This window comes from Mesocricetus auratus, unplaced genomic scaffold (assembly GCF_017639785.1).
Source record: "Mesocricetus auratus isolate SY011 unplaced genomic scaffold, BCM_Maur_2.0 Super-Scaffold_100038, whole genome shotgun sequence".
Classification (NCBI taxonomy): Eukaryota; Metazoa; Chordata; class Mammalia; order Rodentia; family Cricetidae; genus Mesocricetus; species Mesocricetus auratus.
The window spans coordinates 7,305,694-7,324,338 of record NW_024429216.1 but is presented as its reverse complement, the minus strand read 5'-3'; the positions used below and the strand labels follow the sequence as shown (position 1 = coordinate 7,324,338).

The 18,645-nt window shown below is 53.0% G+C and overlaps 1 protein-coding gene and 1 long non-coding RNA gene across 2 annotated transcripts in view; one reads left to right on the top strand and one right to left on the bottom strand.

The window, feature by feature from the left end:
- Positions 1–12,460, top strand: part of LOC121135465 (IgGFc-binding protein-like) — a 38,453-nt gene extending 25,993 nt beyond the window's left edge. Inside the window, 12 exon segments of the mRNA XM_040734250.1 lie at positions 370–511; positions 2,282–2,619; positions 2,848–3,421; positions 3,688–3,752; positions 3,754–4,305; positions 4,642–5,182; positions 6,120–6,688; positions 7,030–7,603; positions 8,859–9,058; positions 9,961–10,341; positions 11,939–12,201; positions 12,306–12,460. Coding sequence (XP_040590184.1) covers positions 370–511; positions 2,282–2,619; positions 2,848–3,421; positions 3,688–3,752; positions 3,754–4,305; positions 4,642–5,182; positions 6,120–6,688; positions 7,030–7,603; positions 8,859–9,058; positions 9,961–10,341; positions 11,939–12,201; positions 12,306–12,315 — 4,209 coding nt within the window. The 3' untranslated portion in view covers positions 12,316–12,460.
- Positions 12,461–12,883: 423 nt separating this feature from the next.
- On the bottom strand, positions 12,884–14,089 carry LOC106022538. The gene is made up of 2 exons (XR_001197494.3): positions 13,758–14,089; positions 12,884–13,063 (listed from the first exon to the last, which is right to left on the bottom strand). It is a non-coding gene; the product is annotated as an uncharacterized LOC106022538 (long non-coding RNA).
- Positions 14,090–18,645: the final 4,556 nt, after the last annotated feature.

The window sequence follows — 18,645 nt, the reverse complement described above, 5'->3', positions numbered from 1 at the left end:
TTGATGGTCTTGGTATGTGACCCTAAGTGACTCACTCCGTAGTCCAGACTGGCCTCAAACTCTCAGCAACCCTCTTCCCTCAGCCTCCCTAGTGATATAATGGCGTCCACCACTAAGCCTGGTTGGCTTTTTCATTGACTACTTAACTCTACTTCTCCTAAACAGTGCGTGTTTTAGGATGAATAGGTGAGTGGATGAATAAAATGAATGAATGTGTTGGGCCTCCAAGCCGTGCTGTGCAATCAGAATAACTGACAATGGGTCACAATGCTTAGAGCCGTCCCCTAGCATTCTCTGTGCCTGGAACACTAGAGATGCCACAGTCGGCACCCCCTCTGGCTACTGATGGCATGCCCTGTGTCCCCACAGCCAGAGGAGTCCGTCCTCATTGAAAACTGCCAGCGACATTGTGTGTGCCACGCAGGAGAAGGCATGGTGTGCAAGGATCACAGCTGCAAGCCAGGACAGGTGTGCGAGCCCTCAGGAGGCGTCCTGACCTGCGTCACCAAAGGTACTGTGCGGCGGGGCTGGGCTGGTGTTGGGAACACAGGACAGGGGCTAGGAGCTGGGGGTGACACAACTGAATGGTGAGAGGTGCAGAGGGCTGTGGATTGGGGTGTCAGACCCCAGGCTGGGGTTCCAGGAGCCAAGGGCAGGGGTCATCCAGTCTGGGTGTCCAGGAACCGTAAGGGATTTGAGGCCGTGGGAAGCAAGGCTTTGATGGTGCATGCCAAAGGCGCTCGGAGGACTGCAGGGCTGGTGGACTTTTTCTCTCAATGGTAACTACTTAAGTGTGCAAGCCACAAGGCCTGGAGCATAACTGCTCACTGCAACACAGCTTCACTTACAACCACCAACACCACAGGGTCCTATGCCTCCTTGGCCACTGACTCATTGGATTAGACATGGGGTTTCCAACACCAGCACCAAGGGTCAGGGCACTGGGAAATCAGGGCTCTGAGTTTCGAAGGCCATTGATCCCAGGGCAGAGTCAGAGACAAAATAAAGAACAAACCTGGACTACGGGGATCCCCTTCAAGCAGAGGATCATGTCTCAGTTCTCAGCAGGGGCCCCACTCATCCAAACTTGGGGACACAATTTTAACCTCATGCCACTTTCCCCGGAAGGCAGCCCTCCCCTGTAATGAGTAAAGAGTAATCCCAGAGCTGAAGACTGAGCTGACACAGTCGGAGATGAGGAGGAGGATTCCAGAGTCGCTGAGGAACCGGTTATATTGATCAGGGTCAAATCAGAAGTGTTTGGGGGTGTGGCTCAGTGCTTGCCTGGCCGGCACAGCACCCTGGAGTGCGTCTCCAGCACTAGACTTGGGGAAAGGTGCCACCAGTACGCACTGCTATCGGGCAAAGAGACACACTAGTCACAGAAGACCCATGGAGTGGGGCTTCCAGGGTTTCCTTCACCACAGAGGAAGGCAAGGATTGGGCAGTGCCACACCCTGAGCCTACCTCCACCTCACTGGAGAAGACACCGCTGCAGCCACTGAGTGACAGAGGCCCCTGCAGGCTGAGTTGCAGGGGTGAACAACCCTTCCCCCTTGCAAATGCTGGAGAAAATCATCTGGAAGCAGCCACCTAGTATATCTAGGTGACCAGGTAAAGAGTCAGTGTCGGCTGCTGGAGGACACCCCCCTCCAAGACTCCACAGTGCCCTCTGCTGACAAAACTCCCAGGCCGATTTCAAATAGGAAACAAGATAGGGCAGCAAGTTTGAAGGCTCGATGCCTAGGCTCAGAGCGTGTATGTGGGTCCCATACCTGGAGACATGGATATGGTGACACTAACAGGGAGCCTTGCACATGGACGCTTTCCAAGATAAACCTCAGTAAGGAGACTCCTAAGGCAGAAGACACCACCACCCACGAAATGAGCTCGCACCCCAGGCTATGAGATAAAGTGTGAGTTGATGGGGCCCTAGACACAGAAATCTCACCAGGAAATCAGGGACTAAGGTCTTGAGGCTAAGAACAGAGAGCTAGAGTCAGAAGGTGTTGGTGTCCCCTGGAACAGAAGTTACAGGTGACTGGGAGCCTCCGTGTGGATACCATGAGGCAAACCCGGGTCTTCTGCTGAGCCACCTCTGCAACGTTTTCCACAGCAGCCCAGGGACTCGGGGGCGTAGGCGTCAGCACTGGTGCTGGGAACCCGGTCTCCCCTGTGGTAACATTCAGAACCAATATTCCTGGTACACTCTGACTTAGATTCTGGGAGCAGGCAGGCTGTGGTGGGCAACACCTCAAGAACGTGTCTCCTGTTTCCACAGACCCCTGCCAAGGTGTCACCTGTCGGTCACAGGAAACGTGCAGAGAGCGAGGTGGCAAGGGTGTGTGCGTGCCCAACTATGAGGCCAAATGTGGGGTGTGGGGAGACCCCCACTATAACTCCTTTGATGGCTTGAACGTCAGCTTCCATGGGACCTGCAGCTACCTGCTGGCAGGAAGTGTCTGTCCTGGGCTCAGCGATGACGGGCTAACCCCCTTCAAGGTCATCACCAAGCATGAGAGTCAGGGCAATCCTGCTGTGTCCAACGTGAAGAAGGTCACCGTGACTACCTACAACTCCAGCATCGACATCCACAAGAAGGCGATTGGCAGAGTCCAGGTACGTTCAGGCCGCTCAAGCACTCAGAGGAGACCAGATTTGGACTCTCGACCAATCAAGAGCTTGAAAATAGATTCTGATGCCAGGTGTTGTTCCCAAGACCTGGTGCTGACCTTAATGTCAGTCAGGAGGAAGCCCTTGGCGGAAGGAGGGAGTGAACCAAGACAGCGGAGGCCATAGCTGCACGTGCTCTAACCCCTCACGCCATCCGCTGCCCTGTCTCCCCAGGTGAATGGAGTTCTGATGGCCTTGCCCGTCTATCCAGCTGGTGGGCGGATTTCAGTGGTTCACGGAGGCTCCAAGGTTGTCCTGGAGACTGACTTCGGGCTTCAGGTCACCTACGACTGGAACTGGAGGGTAGAGGTCACGCTGCCCAGTAGCTACCACGGTGCAGTGTGCGGGCTCTGTGGAAACATGGACAAAGATCCTCAAAATGACCAAGTCTTCCCTAATGGCACGGTGGCACCCTCCATACCCTCCTGGGGTGGCAGCTGGCAGATTCCAGGGTGGGACCCTCTTTGCTGGAATGAATGCCAGGGTTACTGTCCAATGTGTCCAGAGGACCGAATGGAGGAGTATGAGGGTCCTGGCTACTGTGGACCTCTGTCTCCTGACACCGTGGGACCCTTCGCCAGCTGCCACGCCCATGTGCCCCCTGAGAGCTTCTTCAAGGGCTGTATGCTGGACCTCTGCTTGGGTGGTCAAGTCAAAGACATACTATGCCAGGCACTGGCTGCCTATGCCAAGGCCTGCCAGGCTGCTGGCATCCAAATCATGGACTGGAGGACTCAGGCTGGCTGTGGTGAGTGGCGGGGTCAGGGCAAGCGCTGGGCTGGCTCCCCCCTCCCACACTTTGGGGGTTTTCTCTGTCTGTCGCTGTGTGTCCCCAGATCTTCATCTCTCTGTCTCTCTCTCCATCTGCTCTACGCCGTCTCAGCTTCCTTTCCTGACTGTCACTGGATCTGTAAGCCTCCCTGTCCCCTCTGTCTCTGCGGATGTCTTCTCCCGCTCCATCCCCAGAGGCCACTCTAACGCCATTCTTCATTTCTCCCCTTCCTCTACCCACAGAGATCGCCTGCCCTGACCACAGCCACTATGAGCTCTGTGGCCCACCGTGCCCAGCCAGCTGCCCGCCCCCCTGCACGCCACACAACCCCAGCTGCGTGTGACGGGCCCTGTGTGGAGGGGTGCCAGTGTGACCAGGGCTTCGTGTGGAGTGCTGAGCAGTGTGTTCCCCTGGACGGCGGCTGTGGCTGCTGGGTCAATGGCACATACCATGAAGCAGGCACTGAGTTTTGGACTGATGCCACCTGCTCTAAGAGGTGTCACTGCGGACCTGGAGGTGACTCCTTGGTCTGCACGTCTGCCAGCTGCAGACCAGATGAGAAGTGTGCCTTGTTGCCCTCTGGCCAGCTCAGCTGCCAACCTATAAGCATAGCTGAGTGCCTGATCTTGGGCGATCCCCATTATGTCACCCTAGATGGGCACCGGTTTGACTTCCAAGGCACCTGCGAGTACCTGCTGAGCGCACCCTGTCATGATCCACCCACGGGGACCGAATACTTCAATGTCACTGTTACTAATGAGCACAGGGGCAGCCAGGCTGTCAGCTACACCCGTAGTGTCACTCTGAATATCTATGGCCTCAGCCTGACCCTCAGTGCCCAGTGGCCAAGGCAGCTACAGGTGAGTGGGCTGTGAAGCCGCTGCTGTACGGGAGAGAATGAGGGACGGACCATTCCCCAAAGCGCCTCTCCCAGCGTGGCAGGGCCATGAGGCTGTGTTCAGCCTGCAGCCGCAGGACCAGGAAGGTTGGAAGCAATGGCTTCCCCAGCTCAGGCTTCCATTATTCCTCTGCAGCAGGGACTGCAAAAGGACCTGCTTCACCGTAGCACAGAGAGCAAATGTCACTGGTCTCTTTACTGTTACTATAACGAGGGATCAATGATACTGAAGGTTGTAGACTGGATTAGAACCTTCTACAGACACTGCTCGGCTGACTCCTCCCTCCCACACCCACAGGTGGATAGAGAGACGATAACCCTGCCTTTCCAGCTAGACTCACGACTGCTTGCACACCTGAGCGGCACAGGCATGGTGGTGAACACCACCTTCGGGCTCGCGCTGGCCTTTGACAACAGTTTCGTGCGCCTGTACGTGCCTGAGGCCTATGCAGGCGCCCTCTGTGGCCTCTGCGGGAACTACAACAAAAACCCCAAGGATGACCTGTCTGCAGTGGATGGGAAACCCGAGGGCTGGAAGGTGGGCGGAACCCCAGGCTGTGACCAGCCTGTGACTGGGACTTGCCCAAAGCCCTGCACACCTGAGCAACAGGAGCCCTTCCGTGGCCCCGACGCCTGCGGCATCATCTCGGCCCCCGGAGGCCCACTGGCACCCTGCCACAGCCTCGTGCCTCCCGCGCAGTACTTCAACACATGCTTGCTGGATGCCTGTCAGGTTCAGGGCCATCCAGGAGGCCTCTGTCCTGCCGTGGCCACCTATGTGGTAGCCTGTCAGGCTGCTGGGGCCCAACTTGGAGAGTGGAGGAAGCCAGACTTCTGCCGTGAGTACTAACCTACCCTGCTCAGCTCCACACAGACAGGGTCTCCCCCAGCCATTCCCAGGGGCTCTAAGACAAGACCCCTGTTGCTTCAGGGGAGGCTCAAGGTCCGTCCCCACCACCTCCTGTCAGAGGCACACCCAGTACTAATAATGAAAATGGGGTAGAGAAGGACCCAGTCACACACCCAACGTCAGAAAGCCTGGTGGGTTCATTTTGCTAGTGGACTTGGGGGTTCATTTTGCTAGTGGACTTGGATATGACCCAGTGACAGTTACTCAGCAAGAAACTCCAGTCAGAGGCCAAGTGACTTAATCAGCAAGAAACCCATCAGAGGCCAAGTGACTTAATCAGCAAGAACCCCATCAGAGGCCAAGAGACTTATACCCGGTCAGAAGCCCCCAGAGCATCTCCCACACTGGCCTACAGCTACCACACAGAAGTGTTCAGATAGCAGATGGTGTCTGGAGAGACCCACACCACTACCTCACACTGGTCAGACATCAGACACCCTCAGCTGGGATCTGGACCTGTCCCCGCACATCCGCTGGGCCGGGACCTCCGTCAGTGTCGCCCAGTCACATACACCCTGACAGAGATGCTCCAGTCACGTTGGGACCGCCTTCACTCTCTCCAGTCAGGATGACTCCTCTCCCACACACATGGGTCCCTGGTCACGCACACCGACATAGCCGTGGTCAGGTCTAGCCTGTTCTGGTCAGATGCGCGTGGTCATATCCCCCAGACAGGATGACACACCTTCTCAGGGAGACCTCGTCACGCCCCCACACCTGAGATCCCAAATCAGTGCCCGTTATATGTTCTGTGTCAAGTCCCATGCCAAGCCAGAGGCACTGGCATCTCAGGCAGGCTCGCACCCACAAACCCTTCTGCTCCCGCCATCGCCTCTGCCTGACCCCTCCCCGTTCTGTCCCCACAGCCCTCCAGTGTCCTGCCCACAGTCACTACCAGCTCTGTGGTGACTCCTGCCCTGTGAGCTGCCCAAGCCTCTCGGCCCCCAAGGGCTGTGAAACCACCTGCCGTGAGGGCTGTGTCTGTGACCCTGGCTTTGTGCTCAGTGGTGACACCTGTGTGCCCGTGGGCCAGTGTGGCTGCCTCTACAATGGACGCTACCATCTGCTGGGTGCCACCTTCTACCCAGGCCCTGAGTGTGAGCGGCTCTGTGAGTGTGGGCCAAACGGGCAGGTCACCTGCCAGATTGAGTCCTGTGGTATCCAAGAGGAATGTCAATTAGTGGATGGCATCCGTGTCTGCCATGCCAAGAGTTCTAAATTAATGCTGGTCCTGGATGGCACTCATTACGCCACACCTGATGGATTGGTGTATGACCTTCATGGCTCCTGCTCCTACATCTTGGCACAAGTTTGTCACCCGAAACCTGGAGATGAGGAGTTTTCCATTGTGCTTGAGAAGAACGCAGTCGGTGAACCCCAGCGAGTGGTAGTTTCCGTGGCAGGCCACATTGTGGTCCTGGCTCCAGGGCCGCAGGTAAGTGGACACACCCTGCCCAAGGTTCTGATAAGGACACTAGCGGACTTACAGGTCATCTGTAGACGTGCCCCTACTTGGAGGGTCTTAGAGGACACTGACGAACTTGAGAATCCTGAGAGCACCACAGAATCTGATGTTTTGGGAAGTGAGGGTCCCATCCTGAAAGCTACTGGAGACACGGCTCTATCCCTACCCCAGGAGCCTAAATGGACCTCACTCCACTCCAATTAAAAAGTACCTCGCCATCCATGAGGGTCTCACAGAGACAAAATTCCATGGCAGGACAATAAGGGTCTTCCTTATTGATGTCTTCTCACCTGACTGACGTTTCCATCCAGGTGACTGTGGACAGTGAAGTCGTGACCCTGCCCGTGGTGGTAAGCTCCTTGTATATAACTGTTGAGAGCCGGAACATGCTTCTACAGACGAAACGGGGACTGAAGGTGCTCTTTGACGGCGATGCCCACCTCCTCATGGCCATCCCTAGTTCCGTCCATGGACGGATGTGCGGCCTCTGTGGGAACTTCAATGGGAACCCAAGCGATGACTTCCAGCTGCCCAGTGGCACACTGGCCCCCAACGTGCAGGCCTTTGGCGCAGCGTGGCGAGCTCCCGGCTCCTTGCTGGGCTGTGGTGAAGGCTGTGGGCCCCAAGGCTGCCCTGTGTGCTTGGCAGAGAACAGAGAAGCATTTGAGAAAGACGAAGCTTGTGGACTGCTCCGGAACCCCAAAGGCCCCTTTGCAGACTGCCACCAGGTTCTAAATGCCACAGAATACTTCCACCAATGTGTGTTTAACCTGTGTGCCCATAAGGGTGGCAAAACCTACCTCTGCCGTAGCCTGGCAGCCTATACCACAGCCTGTCAGGCAGCGGGTGCAACCGTGAAGCCCTGGAGGACAGACAGCTTCTGCCGTGAGTGTCTGGGGACCCCTCTTGGGGCCTCCTGGGACCTGGAGAAATCTTGCCTGTGGCAGGGCCTCCTCCAGCCCTGCCCCACAATCCGCTGTGACTTCCCACTTTAGTTCTGACTCGGGGGGGTCTCAGACTGCAGCCGAGAGTGCACTCCCCTCCCCCCCACATCTGTCTCTTCCCAGGGCTGCTCCCGGCTTTCTGTAGTGACCTGGAAGGGAGGTGGATGGATCGAGAGTCCTGAGTTGACCCCTCCCTCAGACTGAGTAGCCTCTCATGTTCAGATCAAGGCCACAGGCAATAGATCCCCAATCCAAGACAATACCTCTTTCCAAAATTACAGGGTAGGGACAGGTCCCCTCAGATGCCCCATGCAAGCACAGTGGTCCCTGGTACTGCAGTGAAAAGACGCTTGTCCTTCGGTCTCCTAGACCCGGGGTCGTCATCTGCCCACCAGCACTGACACAATCAGGTGTGACTGCAGACACGCTCTAGCTATAGGCTAGGCAGGCTAGGCCCCCGTACCTGTGCTCTCTGGATGTGTGCCCTGGGTGGCCCTTAACATCTCTGCACCTGTTGCATTTCCGACTGAAATCTCACTTTCACCCCAAGCCTGAGGCTTCTCTTCTGACCCGGTGGCCCTCTGAAGGTGGCCACACCAGCCCGCAACACTTACTTGGAGCCCAGCGCCTCATCTTTGACGTCTCCATGTCTTTGGCTCTCCTTGTCTTTCTCCCCGCCCCGTCCTCAAACCCTTTGCTGGCACCGCCTGTCTCAACCGGGTACTCTGCCTGCCCCGCCCCAAGCCAATTCAACACAGCGGGAGCCTGGTGATGCCATACGAGTCCTCGGTGCCACCTCCCCAGCCCACCTTGACAATGCTCGCCCACTGTACCCCACCCCACCCTCTCCTCTGGCCTCCTCTTGTGTCCCCCCACCCTCTTCCTGTTCCTCCGCAACCCAATCGGGTCTTAAGGCTGATAACCTGAATCCAAGCCCAGCCTCGCTCCCCGCCTTCCCCTCCCAGGCACGACTCATCTCATCTTCACAGCCCCTTCTATCTGTTCCCCCACAATGCAGCAGGGCAGCTAGGGCCGTCTGGAAACCTGGATGTGAGCTTGGTAAGACAGGGTTGGGGACTGCCTTCAGTACTCACATCCTCAGCACCATCCTGGCCAGGGATAGGAGGCCAGTAAGTCAAGTTAGTCAGCGTCCTGCAGCGGCGGTGACCACCTTCGTTCGCCTCCTCTCCCTACAGCTCTCCAGTGTCCGGCCCACAGCCACTACTCCATCTGCACGCGCTCCTGCCAGGGCTCCTGTGCGGCTCTCTCTGGCCTCACCCAATGCACCACTCGCTGCTTTGAAGGCTGTGAGTGTGACGATCACTTCCTGCTCTCTCAGGGTGTGTGCATTCCTGCCCACGACTGCGGCTGCTCCTACAATGGCCAATACATGCCGGTGAGCAGGGGCTCCAAGCAGGCGGTGGGCGGGGAGCCCGAGGGACATTCAGAGCTGCTGGGCTCTGGGTTTGTGTTCAAGGACTGGGACACAGGGGGCCACCGCCTGCTCCCAGCTGTGCCTGCCTGCTGCACCAAGTCACCCCAGACTCGGCAGGTCCAAGCAAGAGAGCTTAATCCCCCCCCGAAGTTCTGGAGGCCCAAAGTCAAAGATCAGGCTCACTGCGCTACAAGCCCCAAACATTTTTTCCTAAAATAACTGTCTTAATGTTTATTTCATTTTGAAGAATATTTCATACTAATAGGATAAATGAAAACCTGCCTCCTTGTGACTGGTTTTGCTTATCACCCCTGCTCTTCTTTTGTTCCAGGTGATTCGTGCCTCACTAATCATAATTATGTTCTAGGTTCCCTTGCAGTTCTAATGATCAGACGCCACAGGCTAATACTATTTTTTCAGGAGCTTCTAAGATCATTCACGTTTTCCCGACATAACCAGAGTTCCGACTTCTAAACTCCATAGTTGGATGGCATCTCCATCCTCTTCCTACCATTAATACAAAACGTTGAGGACTTACGTCCTGCACGGTTCACGGGAGCAAGCCATATTCAAGCCATGGCAAGTGGCCTGAGCTGGGAATCACTGTCTGTGGACAGTGGACTAGCCCAAGGCTTGTTCTCACAGTAACGGCACAATCTGAGACAGGGTGATGATGGGTGGACTGTCAAGGTTCTTGAGTTAAAACATGGGCTTGTCACAGTCTGGCTTCTGCTAGGTCTCGTTGACAAATCAGTCTGAGGGTCACTGAGACTACCATTGGGTGGACACATACACCATTTCTTACTGGGAGCTTCCACAGGCTCCCTGTGCGAATCACGCCATCCACCCCTTTCTGTGCACAGGTGAACACCTCCCTGATGACCTCGGACTGCCAGGAACGCTGTTTCTGCTCCCCACGCGTCGGGCTGACATGCCATGCAACCGGCTGTCCATCTGGCCGAGTATGCCAGATCCGAGCAGGAGTCCGGGACTGTTGGCCAGCCAAAGGTCTCTGTTCCCTCTCTATGGGGACCAACCTCATCACCTTCGATGGGGCTCACAATGTCATCAGCTCCCCTGGTGCCTATGAGCTTTCTTCTCGCTGCCCGGGACTCCAGAAGCCTGTGCCCTGGTACCGTGTGGTCGCTGATGTCCAGTCTTGCGGTGGCAACAAGGTCGTGGGCAAGATCCACATCTTCTTCCAGAATGGAGTCGTGACTGTGACCCAAAGCAAGGGCGTGTGGGTAAGCCTGGGCGCAGAGGGCGGGGACGTCTTCCCTGGGCTTCCCTTCTTCCTGTCACGGTGTCCTACAGCCTGGCTACCCAGTGACCTTCATGCAGATCTCTGTACTTTCTTTATGGATTTATACCTGTCTCTACGGGTCAGCCCAGGTCCCTCTCCTTGGCCTGAGTTTTTACATTCAAGTAACAGCATAGCTTTGCTGGTGGTCTTAATCAAGTCTCTACTGAATACAGAGTGCCTTGGGGAAAATGAATGGACAGGCTCCATATCAGGGAAACCTAGAGATGGTGTCACCACCCCAGCTGCACCTCCAGGTCCCCAGACACCCCAGCTACAGTGTCAGGAGTTTGCACCTCTAAGTTTCAGACTTGTCCCTGAAGTCAATGTCTATTTTTAATTATTTTTAAGACCAGATGTATGTATGTGTTTGTGCAGCACTGTCCTGAAATTCACTCTGTATACCAGACTAGCCTTGAACTCACAGAGATTCTCCTGTGTCTACCTCCCGAGTGTGGGGATTAAAGAGGAGTGTCCCTGTGCCTGGCTTTCGACTTCATTCCTAGGCAGTTTTGTTCTCATGAAGGGAAGCACCACTCACACCACTCAGTCTGGCCACCTCAGTAGAAACTTCTCCAGTGCAAGCCCTAGGATTGCACCTCACTGAGCTAGCCTGGACTGCCTGGCCACTTCTGGTCTTGGTGTTGGGATGCTATGATTTGCCAAGCCGGCATCACATGGAGTGTTGGGATTCCCCAAGTCAATTTCCAGGTTCTATGGTCCCCTCTAAGAACTCAGTGAGTGGTTGTATGGACAGCTGAGAATAATCCCAATGAGAGGATGGGGAGACACGGTGCCACCGGGAAGAGGCGTCAAACAGGGCACGGTAAACCGCTATTTCATCCTGAAAACTAGAACCTGAAGAGCGACCCCAGATTTGCTCAGTTGCTTCCTCATCTGTCTGTTCCAAGTTCTTCCCCCAGCTTCAGAACATTGTGAGGATCCGTTAATCCACCCCTCCGTCCACCAACAACTTCAACACTAAACAAAAAGATTCTGAAAACATTAAGTTAATTTGGGAGTCACACTGCAATGGTCATAAGCACGCCCAGTGAGCTGTGTGTAAGCAGTCATTTCCTGTCCCAAACACCCAGCAGCTACTTCCCAAATTACCACACAGAGGCTTATATTACTTACAAACGCTCAGCCAACAGCTCAGGCTTGTTACTGGCTGACTCTCTCATTTAACCCATAATACTTGCCAAGGTTTAGCCACGTGACTTGGTACAGCATTCTCATCTTACTCCTGTTTGCCAGCGACTCTCTGACTCCACCCTTCCTCTTCCCAGAATTCTCCTAGTCTAGCTCTCTCGATCAATCTCTTCCTGCTCAGCTATTGGCCAATCAGCAATAATCCACGGCATCTCCAGCCGTCTTCCCGCCTGTCCATCTTCTGTATGCCCCTCCCCCCCAGGGCCCGCCCCTCCCAGCATCTGCCCCTTGGCTTGAGTTGTTGTTGTGCACGAGGACTCCGGCCTTGGTGGTCCCTCAGCCATTCTGTCACTCGAGTGCCAATTCGTATCTCCCCTCCCCCACACCAGGTGACCGGTCTCCGAGTGGATCTCCCAGCTGATGTGCTAACATCTGTGTCTGTGAGGAGGTTGCCCAGTGGCTCCGTGCTCGTCAACCAGAAGGCAGGGGTCCAGGTCTGGCTTGGAACAGACGGGCAGCTAAATGTGATGGTCGGTGATGACCACGCGGCCGTGGTGTGTGGGGCCTGTGGAAACTTCGATGGGGACCAGAATAATGATGCACGTGGGAAGACAGCGATGGAGAAGTGGAGAGCCCAGGACATCTCCCCATGGTGAGGACGGAGAACGGGAGCCAGACTTTTGGGAACTGGGGAAAGAGGTCGTGTGGGCGGGTGTTCAGTCTGCAGGTGGAGTGCTAAGCGTCTGTCTCTTGCAGCTCCGGCTGATGAGTCACCACTGGACACTTCAAGACCTGCCTCTCCCGGAAGTGACAGTGATTGAAGGATGCCCTGTGTGTCCCCGCCCCGCCCCGCCCCTTTGCTGAGCCACCGAGGCCAAATCTGAAAGCATCGAGTAAATAACTAGACCCAAGTTGTGTGTCTGCCTCCTGCTGTCTCCCCCAACTCCCTCCCCATGTGGGAGACGTGGGTGGTGGTGCGTCTCTGTTAGAGAGGACGGGCGGCCGCGCGTGCGGGTGCACGCGCAGGTGAAGATAGCCAGAGTGGGGGCGGACTGGGGAGACTGGGAGCCACAGAGAAAGGTGATTAGAGGTGTGGATGGGTGAGATGATGGTGAGCGGATGCGGGGAGACGTGGAAGGCAGAGAGACAGATTCTAGAGTCACCATTCACAAGTTTCCTGGTGAGTTACCTGGTTCCTCTCTGACTTGGTTTCATCACCTTTAAATAGAATGAAGGCTAGTATTTTCTCGTAGAGTTGGAGTGAGGAATCCCCCAGCAAGAAAAATTTGAACAGAGATGATGCTAGGAAAATAAGCCAGTTACTTTTCTGTTGCTGGTGTCTTAGGTAGGGTTTTTATTGCTGTGAAGAGACACCGTGACCATGGCAACTCTTATAAAGGAGAACGTTTAATTGTGGTGGCCCGCCTACAGTTCAGAGGTTCAGTCCATCATGGTGGGGAACACGGTGGTGCACAGACAGATACGGTGCTGGAGAAATAGTCTAGTGTCGGAGGCTGTGGAAATATAAAGCATATAACAATTGATAATTCAGATGCCAACCCACCAGAGGAGTGATTCTCTGATTGGCGTTAATCCTGTTCAGGCAAGACCTACAGGACAGACTCTGGAAACTCTTGCTTACTTTTGCTAAAGCAACTTGGTGTCTCCCCAATACCTGCATTGTAGTGTGTGACCTCATGTGATGCACATATGCAATCTCATGATTGCATCTCAGCCGTATGGGCACATATATCTGTGGGTAGTCAGGAAGATAATCTATCATTCATTGTGTAATGTTGATATATAAAATATATGCCAGGACATGCTTCATAACTAGATCTATTTGTCCCACAAGAACTATAGAGACTTAAAAGTCTGCTTTGTTCCTTTTGCTCAGACTAATTGCACATAATTAGCTCACTTTTACCTCAGAGCAAGTTCAAACTAGACTAAAGGCTTTGTATGTAGATCATAAGTTTAGGGTTTTACAGCTATGCACAAGGTCAGAGTCTCGGGTGTCTAGCCAAAGTTACTCCACAAAGCACCCTCAGAAAAGCATGCCAATTCTTTGCTTGACAAGTCTAGCTGACAAAAGATCTCTGCCTCAACACTTACCTCACTGGACACTACGCTCCCACCCTCCAGTCACGGTTCCACCCCTGGAACCTGGGAACCTTGGCTGCCATGGTAAATGGTTCAGCTACTTACCACTTTCCCTAGAAATGTGCTTTCATCCAATGAGAGGTAGCTCTAGTAATTTTATGTCGCTTCAAGGCTCCGATGAAAAGGAGAATTTTTAGGCTAGAGGAGAAGCTAGGAGGAAGTAGAAGTAGCACAGAGACTTGTTTGGAACAGAACGTGTGTGAGAGAATTCACTCATTTACTCTCAGATACCCTAAGGACAAAGCCCCTTTCACTTGCTGTCTGAACCCCAGGGCCTTGGGGCTGGACCCCAAAGGACCTCAATAGCCAAGTGTCCTACATCTTGCAGTTGACAGGAAATCAACAGAAAGTCACACTGTGCGGTATCCTGAGTATAGGAAGTGTCAAAGCCCACCCCCACCATGACACACTTCCTCCAACAAAACCACACTTCCTCCAACAAGGCCACACCTCCTAATAGTGCCACTCCCTTTGGGGGCCAGATTTTCTTTCAAATGCCACATGGTGACCAAAGGTAACTTATAGGAAAAAAGACTGTATTCTGGCTTGTGGCTCCTGAGGGGAGTCGCACAGCAACAGGACGCCAGAGCAGGAAATGGAGAGATCACACCTCAACGACAAATACAAGCAGAGAGGAAACCGGAAGCTGAGCAAAGCTCTGACTTCTCAAAACCTGCCCCCATGAGGGACTTCTGCCAACGGGACTCCACCTTCTAATCCTCTTCAAACATTCTGGGAACCAAGGGTTCAGAGACCTGGGTTTACGGGGACCGCTTCCACTCAAACCACCGCAGAGAACATAGGAGGGAGCTGAGAGCAGGCTTAAAGAGCATGTTAAGTTCCTATTAAATCATCTCAAGTGTCAGAATAAGATAACACTACTGGTGCAAGGCATCTGTACTGGCCTGTCCTTGGGGTTCTGACGGGATGCGCCCTCAGCTGCAGCCACTAAGAGCGCCACCTGTGCACATTCCCTATGTTCCCTTTTAAAAGGGCCTGCCCACCTCCCCTTCCTCTCTCCCTCTCTGTTCCTCTCTCTTTCTCTCCCTCTCTGTTCCTCTCTCTCTTTCCTTCTCCCTCTCTCTCTCCCCCTTTCCTTTCTCCTCTCCCTTGCTGCTCCTGTCTCCAGAGGCCAGTCTCCCCTCTTCCCTTTCCCCTATTTATGATCCTTTTCCCTAGTAAAAAAAAAAAAAAAACACCTCTGCCTGAACCCTGTCTCATGGCATCTTTCCCTCACGTGCAGCTTTCCTTAAATTACAACGGTCCATACTGAGTTTCTGGTGGGACACTCTGACGGGAATAGGTCCAAGAATTAGTGGCACGGTGAATATAGTAAATATAAAATTTTCTTGAAGAGTTTTATTATGAACCAAGCAGACTCTTCTCCGTTCAGCCCCTAGGATAACGGAGCGGAATAGCTGGAGCGTTGCGGTCTGTTTTACAGTTGGAGGTTATCAGTGAATGTGTGTGACTGATAGTGATGGGGGTTGAGGACACTGTGGTCACAAGTGGGTGAGGCATGATGAAGGGATAAACAGTTTAGGGGCTCGGGACACCTGCATCAGGGAGTAAAGCACAGAGGCAGGATGTCACGGGTGGGAAATGCGACACACACATTCCGGCTGGGCTATCGTTTGGAGGTAAGCTAACATCTCAAAGAAAGCAGGTGTAACTTGGAAATTGATAATGCTGGTAACACAGCCTAGGCGCTTTCAAGATGGCTGGCGTAGACAGGAGGCAACGGCACTGAGGAGGATGAGGAGCCAAGCCTGGATTCTAGCTTCACTCTGTCGCTGTGTCGGATACTATGGCCAAAAGCAACTAAGGAGAGCAGAGGGCTTCTTCATTTCTCAGGTTATGACCAATCACAGAGGGAAGTCAGGAACTCAAGCAAGAACCTGAGGTAGAAGCAACGCAGGAACACTGCTTGCTGATCTGGCCTTTTCCGGCTCCTGCTTAGCTGGCTTTCTCATACAGCCCAGGACTGCCTAGGAATTGTACCACCAGCAGTGGGCTCTTCTAGGACCCATCGGCCCTTATCAACTTGACACACAAATGCATCACTTTAAGCATAACCATTCTTGTTCCGTAGGTTCTTTTGTTATTATCAGGATTCAGAACAAACACTTAAGTGTTTACAAACATCAGCCTTCTATAAAAGTCCAAGGTCTCTTTAAAAATCAAAGTCCTAGCGCAATGCTCAGACCTATATCCACACCCACACCACCAACGCTCAGGGGACATCACAGAACAGGGGACAGCAAGAACAGAAGAACGGGGGGGGGGAGGGTGAGGGAGCTGTGGAGTACAGTGAGTTCCAGACCGTGAAGGGCTACAGTGACACCCTGTCCAAAAGAAATTAGAGTAAAACATTCTAATGTAATGCAGTAATACAATCCAGAGAAATACCAACTTGATATTTATAGGCCGAGGACGTATAGCAGGAAAACATTAAAAGTATTCAATTTCCATAGTTGCTAAGGCGGGAAGTCAAGCAGGGCAGGATTCCAGAGGCAGGAGTTGATGCAGAGGCCATGGAGGAGGGCTGCTGACTGGCTCGCTCTTCATGGACTGCTCAGCCTGCCCTCCCCTCATCCCTGACTAAGAAAATGCCCTCCAGACTCGTCCTGTGGAGACGTTTCCTCAGTCGACGCTCCCTCCTCTCAGATGACTGCAGCATGTGTCATGTTACATAAAATTAGTCAACATATAGACTAAAATTACCATACTTCCAGACACGCCTTTAATCCTAGTGCTCGGGAGGCAGAGGGAGGCAGAGGCAGGCGGATCTCTGTGAGTTCGAGGCCAGCCTGGTCTACAGGGAGAGTTCTAGGACAGCCTCCAAAACAATACAGAGAAACCCTGTCTCTCGAAAAACAAAAACAAAAAAATTACCATACTTCGTAACACACAAGTTGATGGAATTGGAAAATATGCCACTGGGTGAGGTAACCTGGGCACAGGAAGACAGACATCACATGCATCCTCTCGTCTGTGGGCCTTAGATCTGAATTTTCACGTTTCTGTGTTCAAATTGGAATGAGCGAGCAGAGGTCAGAAAGCAAGACAGGACCCATGATGAGGGAGGGACCCTAAAGGGACATAGGAACACACAGGTGACATTAAAGAGGGAGGGACATGAAGTGTGGAATGTGTTAATATGGGAATGGAGCAGGAGACGGGATGTGAGAGATGGTTAACCAAAAACATGAACACTAACCAGAAATATTATTTACAAAAAACCAAAAGCATTTGCATGGGGGTATTCTGTATGAATACCCCTGAATACTCCTAGAAACCAAAGTTAGTAAATGAAAATCTCAGTGCCATGCATAAAAGGTCTCCCTATGAGTCTTTTGTCAGGGAGGGCCCAGAGGCCCCCAAACAATACAGGCTATGGCCGTTTCTCTGAGTTGTCTGTCAGAATTGGATGGTAGAATCCTATTGCTGAAGATACCACACAATTTGCTGCAGGATACAGCTATATCAAGCTGGACCTGAACTGGAAGCTTCATCCCTGCTGGCTGGCTAACATCATGCTACCAGAATGTGCTGTGTAGCCTGCTGGGACAGAAAAGTCACCAATTTTTTTTTTTTTTTTTTTTTTTTTTTTTTACCAAACCATAGGTCCTGCCTATTACAGTACCAACTGATGAGGCAAGCTATGCCCATTGGTGCAATGTTTGGGGGCAACTAACCACTTTTCTTTTCCTAGTTTTTTTTCTTATGTTTTTTGTTTGTTTGTTTGTTTGTTTGGTTGTTTGTTTGGGGGGGTTGGGTTTTTTGTTTTGTTTTTTTGAGACAGGGTTTCTCTGTGGCTTTGGAGGCTGTCCTGGAACTCACTCTGTAGACCAGGCTGGCCTTGAACTCATAGAGATCCACCTGCCTCTGCTTCCGAGTGCTGGGATTAAAGGCGTGCACCACCAACACCCGGCCTAACCAGTTTTCTGATTGGATCTGAGGCTAGGTCCATTGGAAGGAATTTATGCCTGGTACTGTAAACCTTGTTAAAAGTCCAATGCTGAGTACTGAGCTGAACTCAAGAAAGCCAGTAACAGAGAGGGAGGACTGATGATCAAAGGAGTTAAGACTGGGCTGGTTTAACCCCAGAAAAGCTGACCTGACAAGGGTTAACTCTTGAATCCCGGGCTGATGCCTGGGAATCCAACATGGGACTGATCAAGACCCCCTGAATGTGGGTGTCAGTGAGGAGGCCTAGGTAATCTATTGAGGCAGTAGATCAGTATTCATCCGGAGTATACACATGGACTTTGGACTCCCATCCAACAATGTGAGATGAACTCTCACCCTGAACTCTTGGGGGGGAGGGTCTAGGCCCTGCCCTGGATGAAATGACAGACTATGGACACCCCCATGGAGGGCCTCACCCTCCCTGGGGAAATGAGGGGATAATGGGGGGGCTGGGGGGAGGGCACGGGAGTAGGGGAGGGAAAGGGAGAGGGACCTGGACCTGACTTGTGAACCAACCATGTTTTTAATCTAAATGTAAACTTAAAAAATTTTAATAAAAAAAAAAAGTCCAATGCTGAGGAGATCGCAGACTCTTAAGGAGGCAGGGTGGGATCTACTACTAGTTGGGCTAAACGGACATCTAAAACTGCCTCCTAAGTATTTGTGTTTATACTCATAAAACAGTGCTGCTCTCCGCCCTGGACAAGGAATTGTCCATTTGTAGTGGTGACGGTTACTCAAGTCACCCAGAATAAGTGACTGAGGAGTGTTCAGTTCTAACTAAATAAGACATCTCCAATGTCCTCGCCAAGGCCCAGTGAACATGGAGGAAGAGTTGGGGACTGTGAGGGCTGGATGTGGGGAGAGTTGGGGACTGTAAGGGCTGGATGTGGGGACAGTGCTGTAAGACACTGTCTTCTGGACACGCTGTGACCATTCGCACTCATGACCACATGGCAGC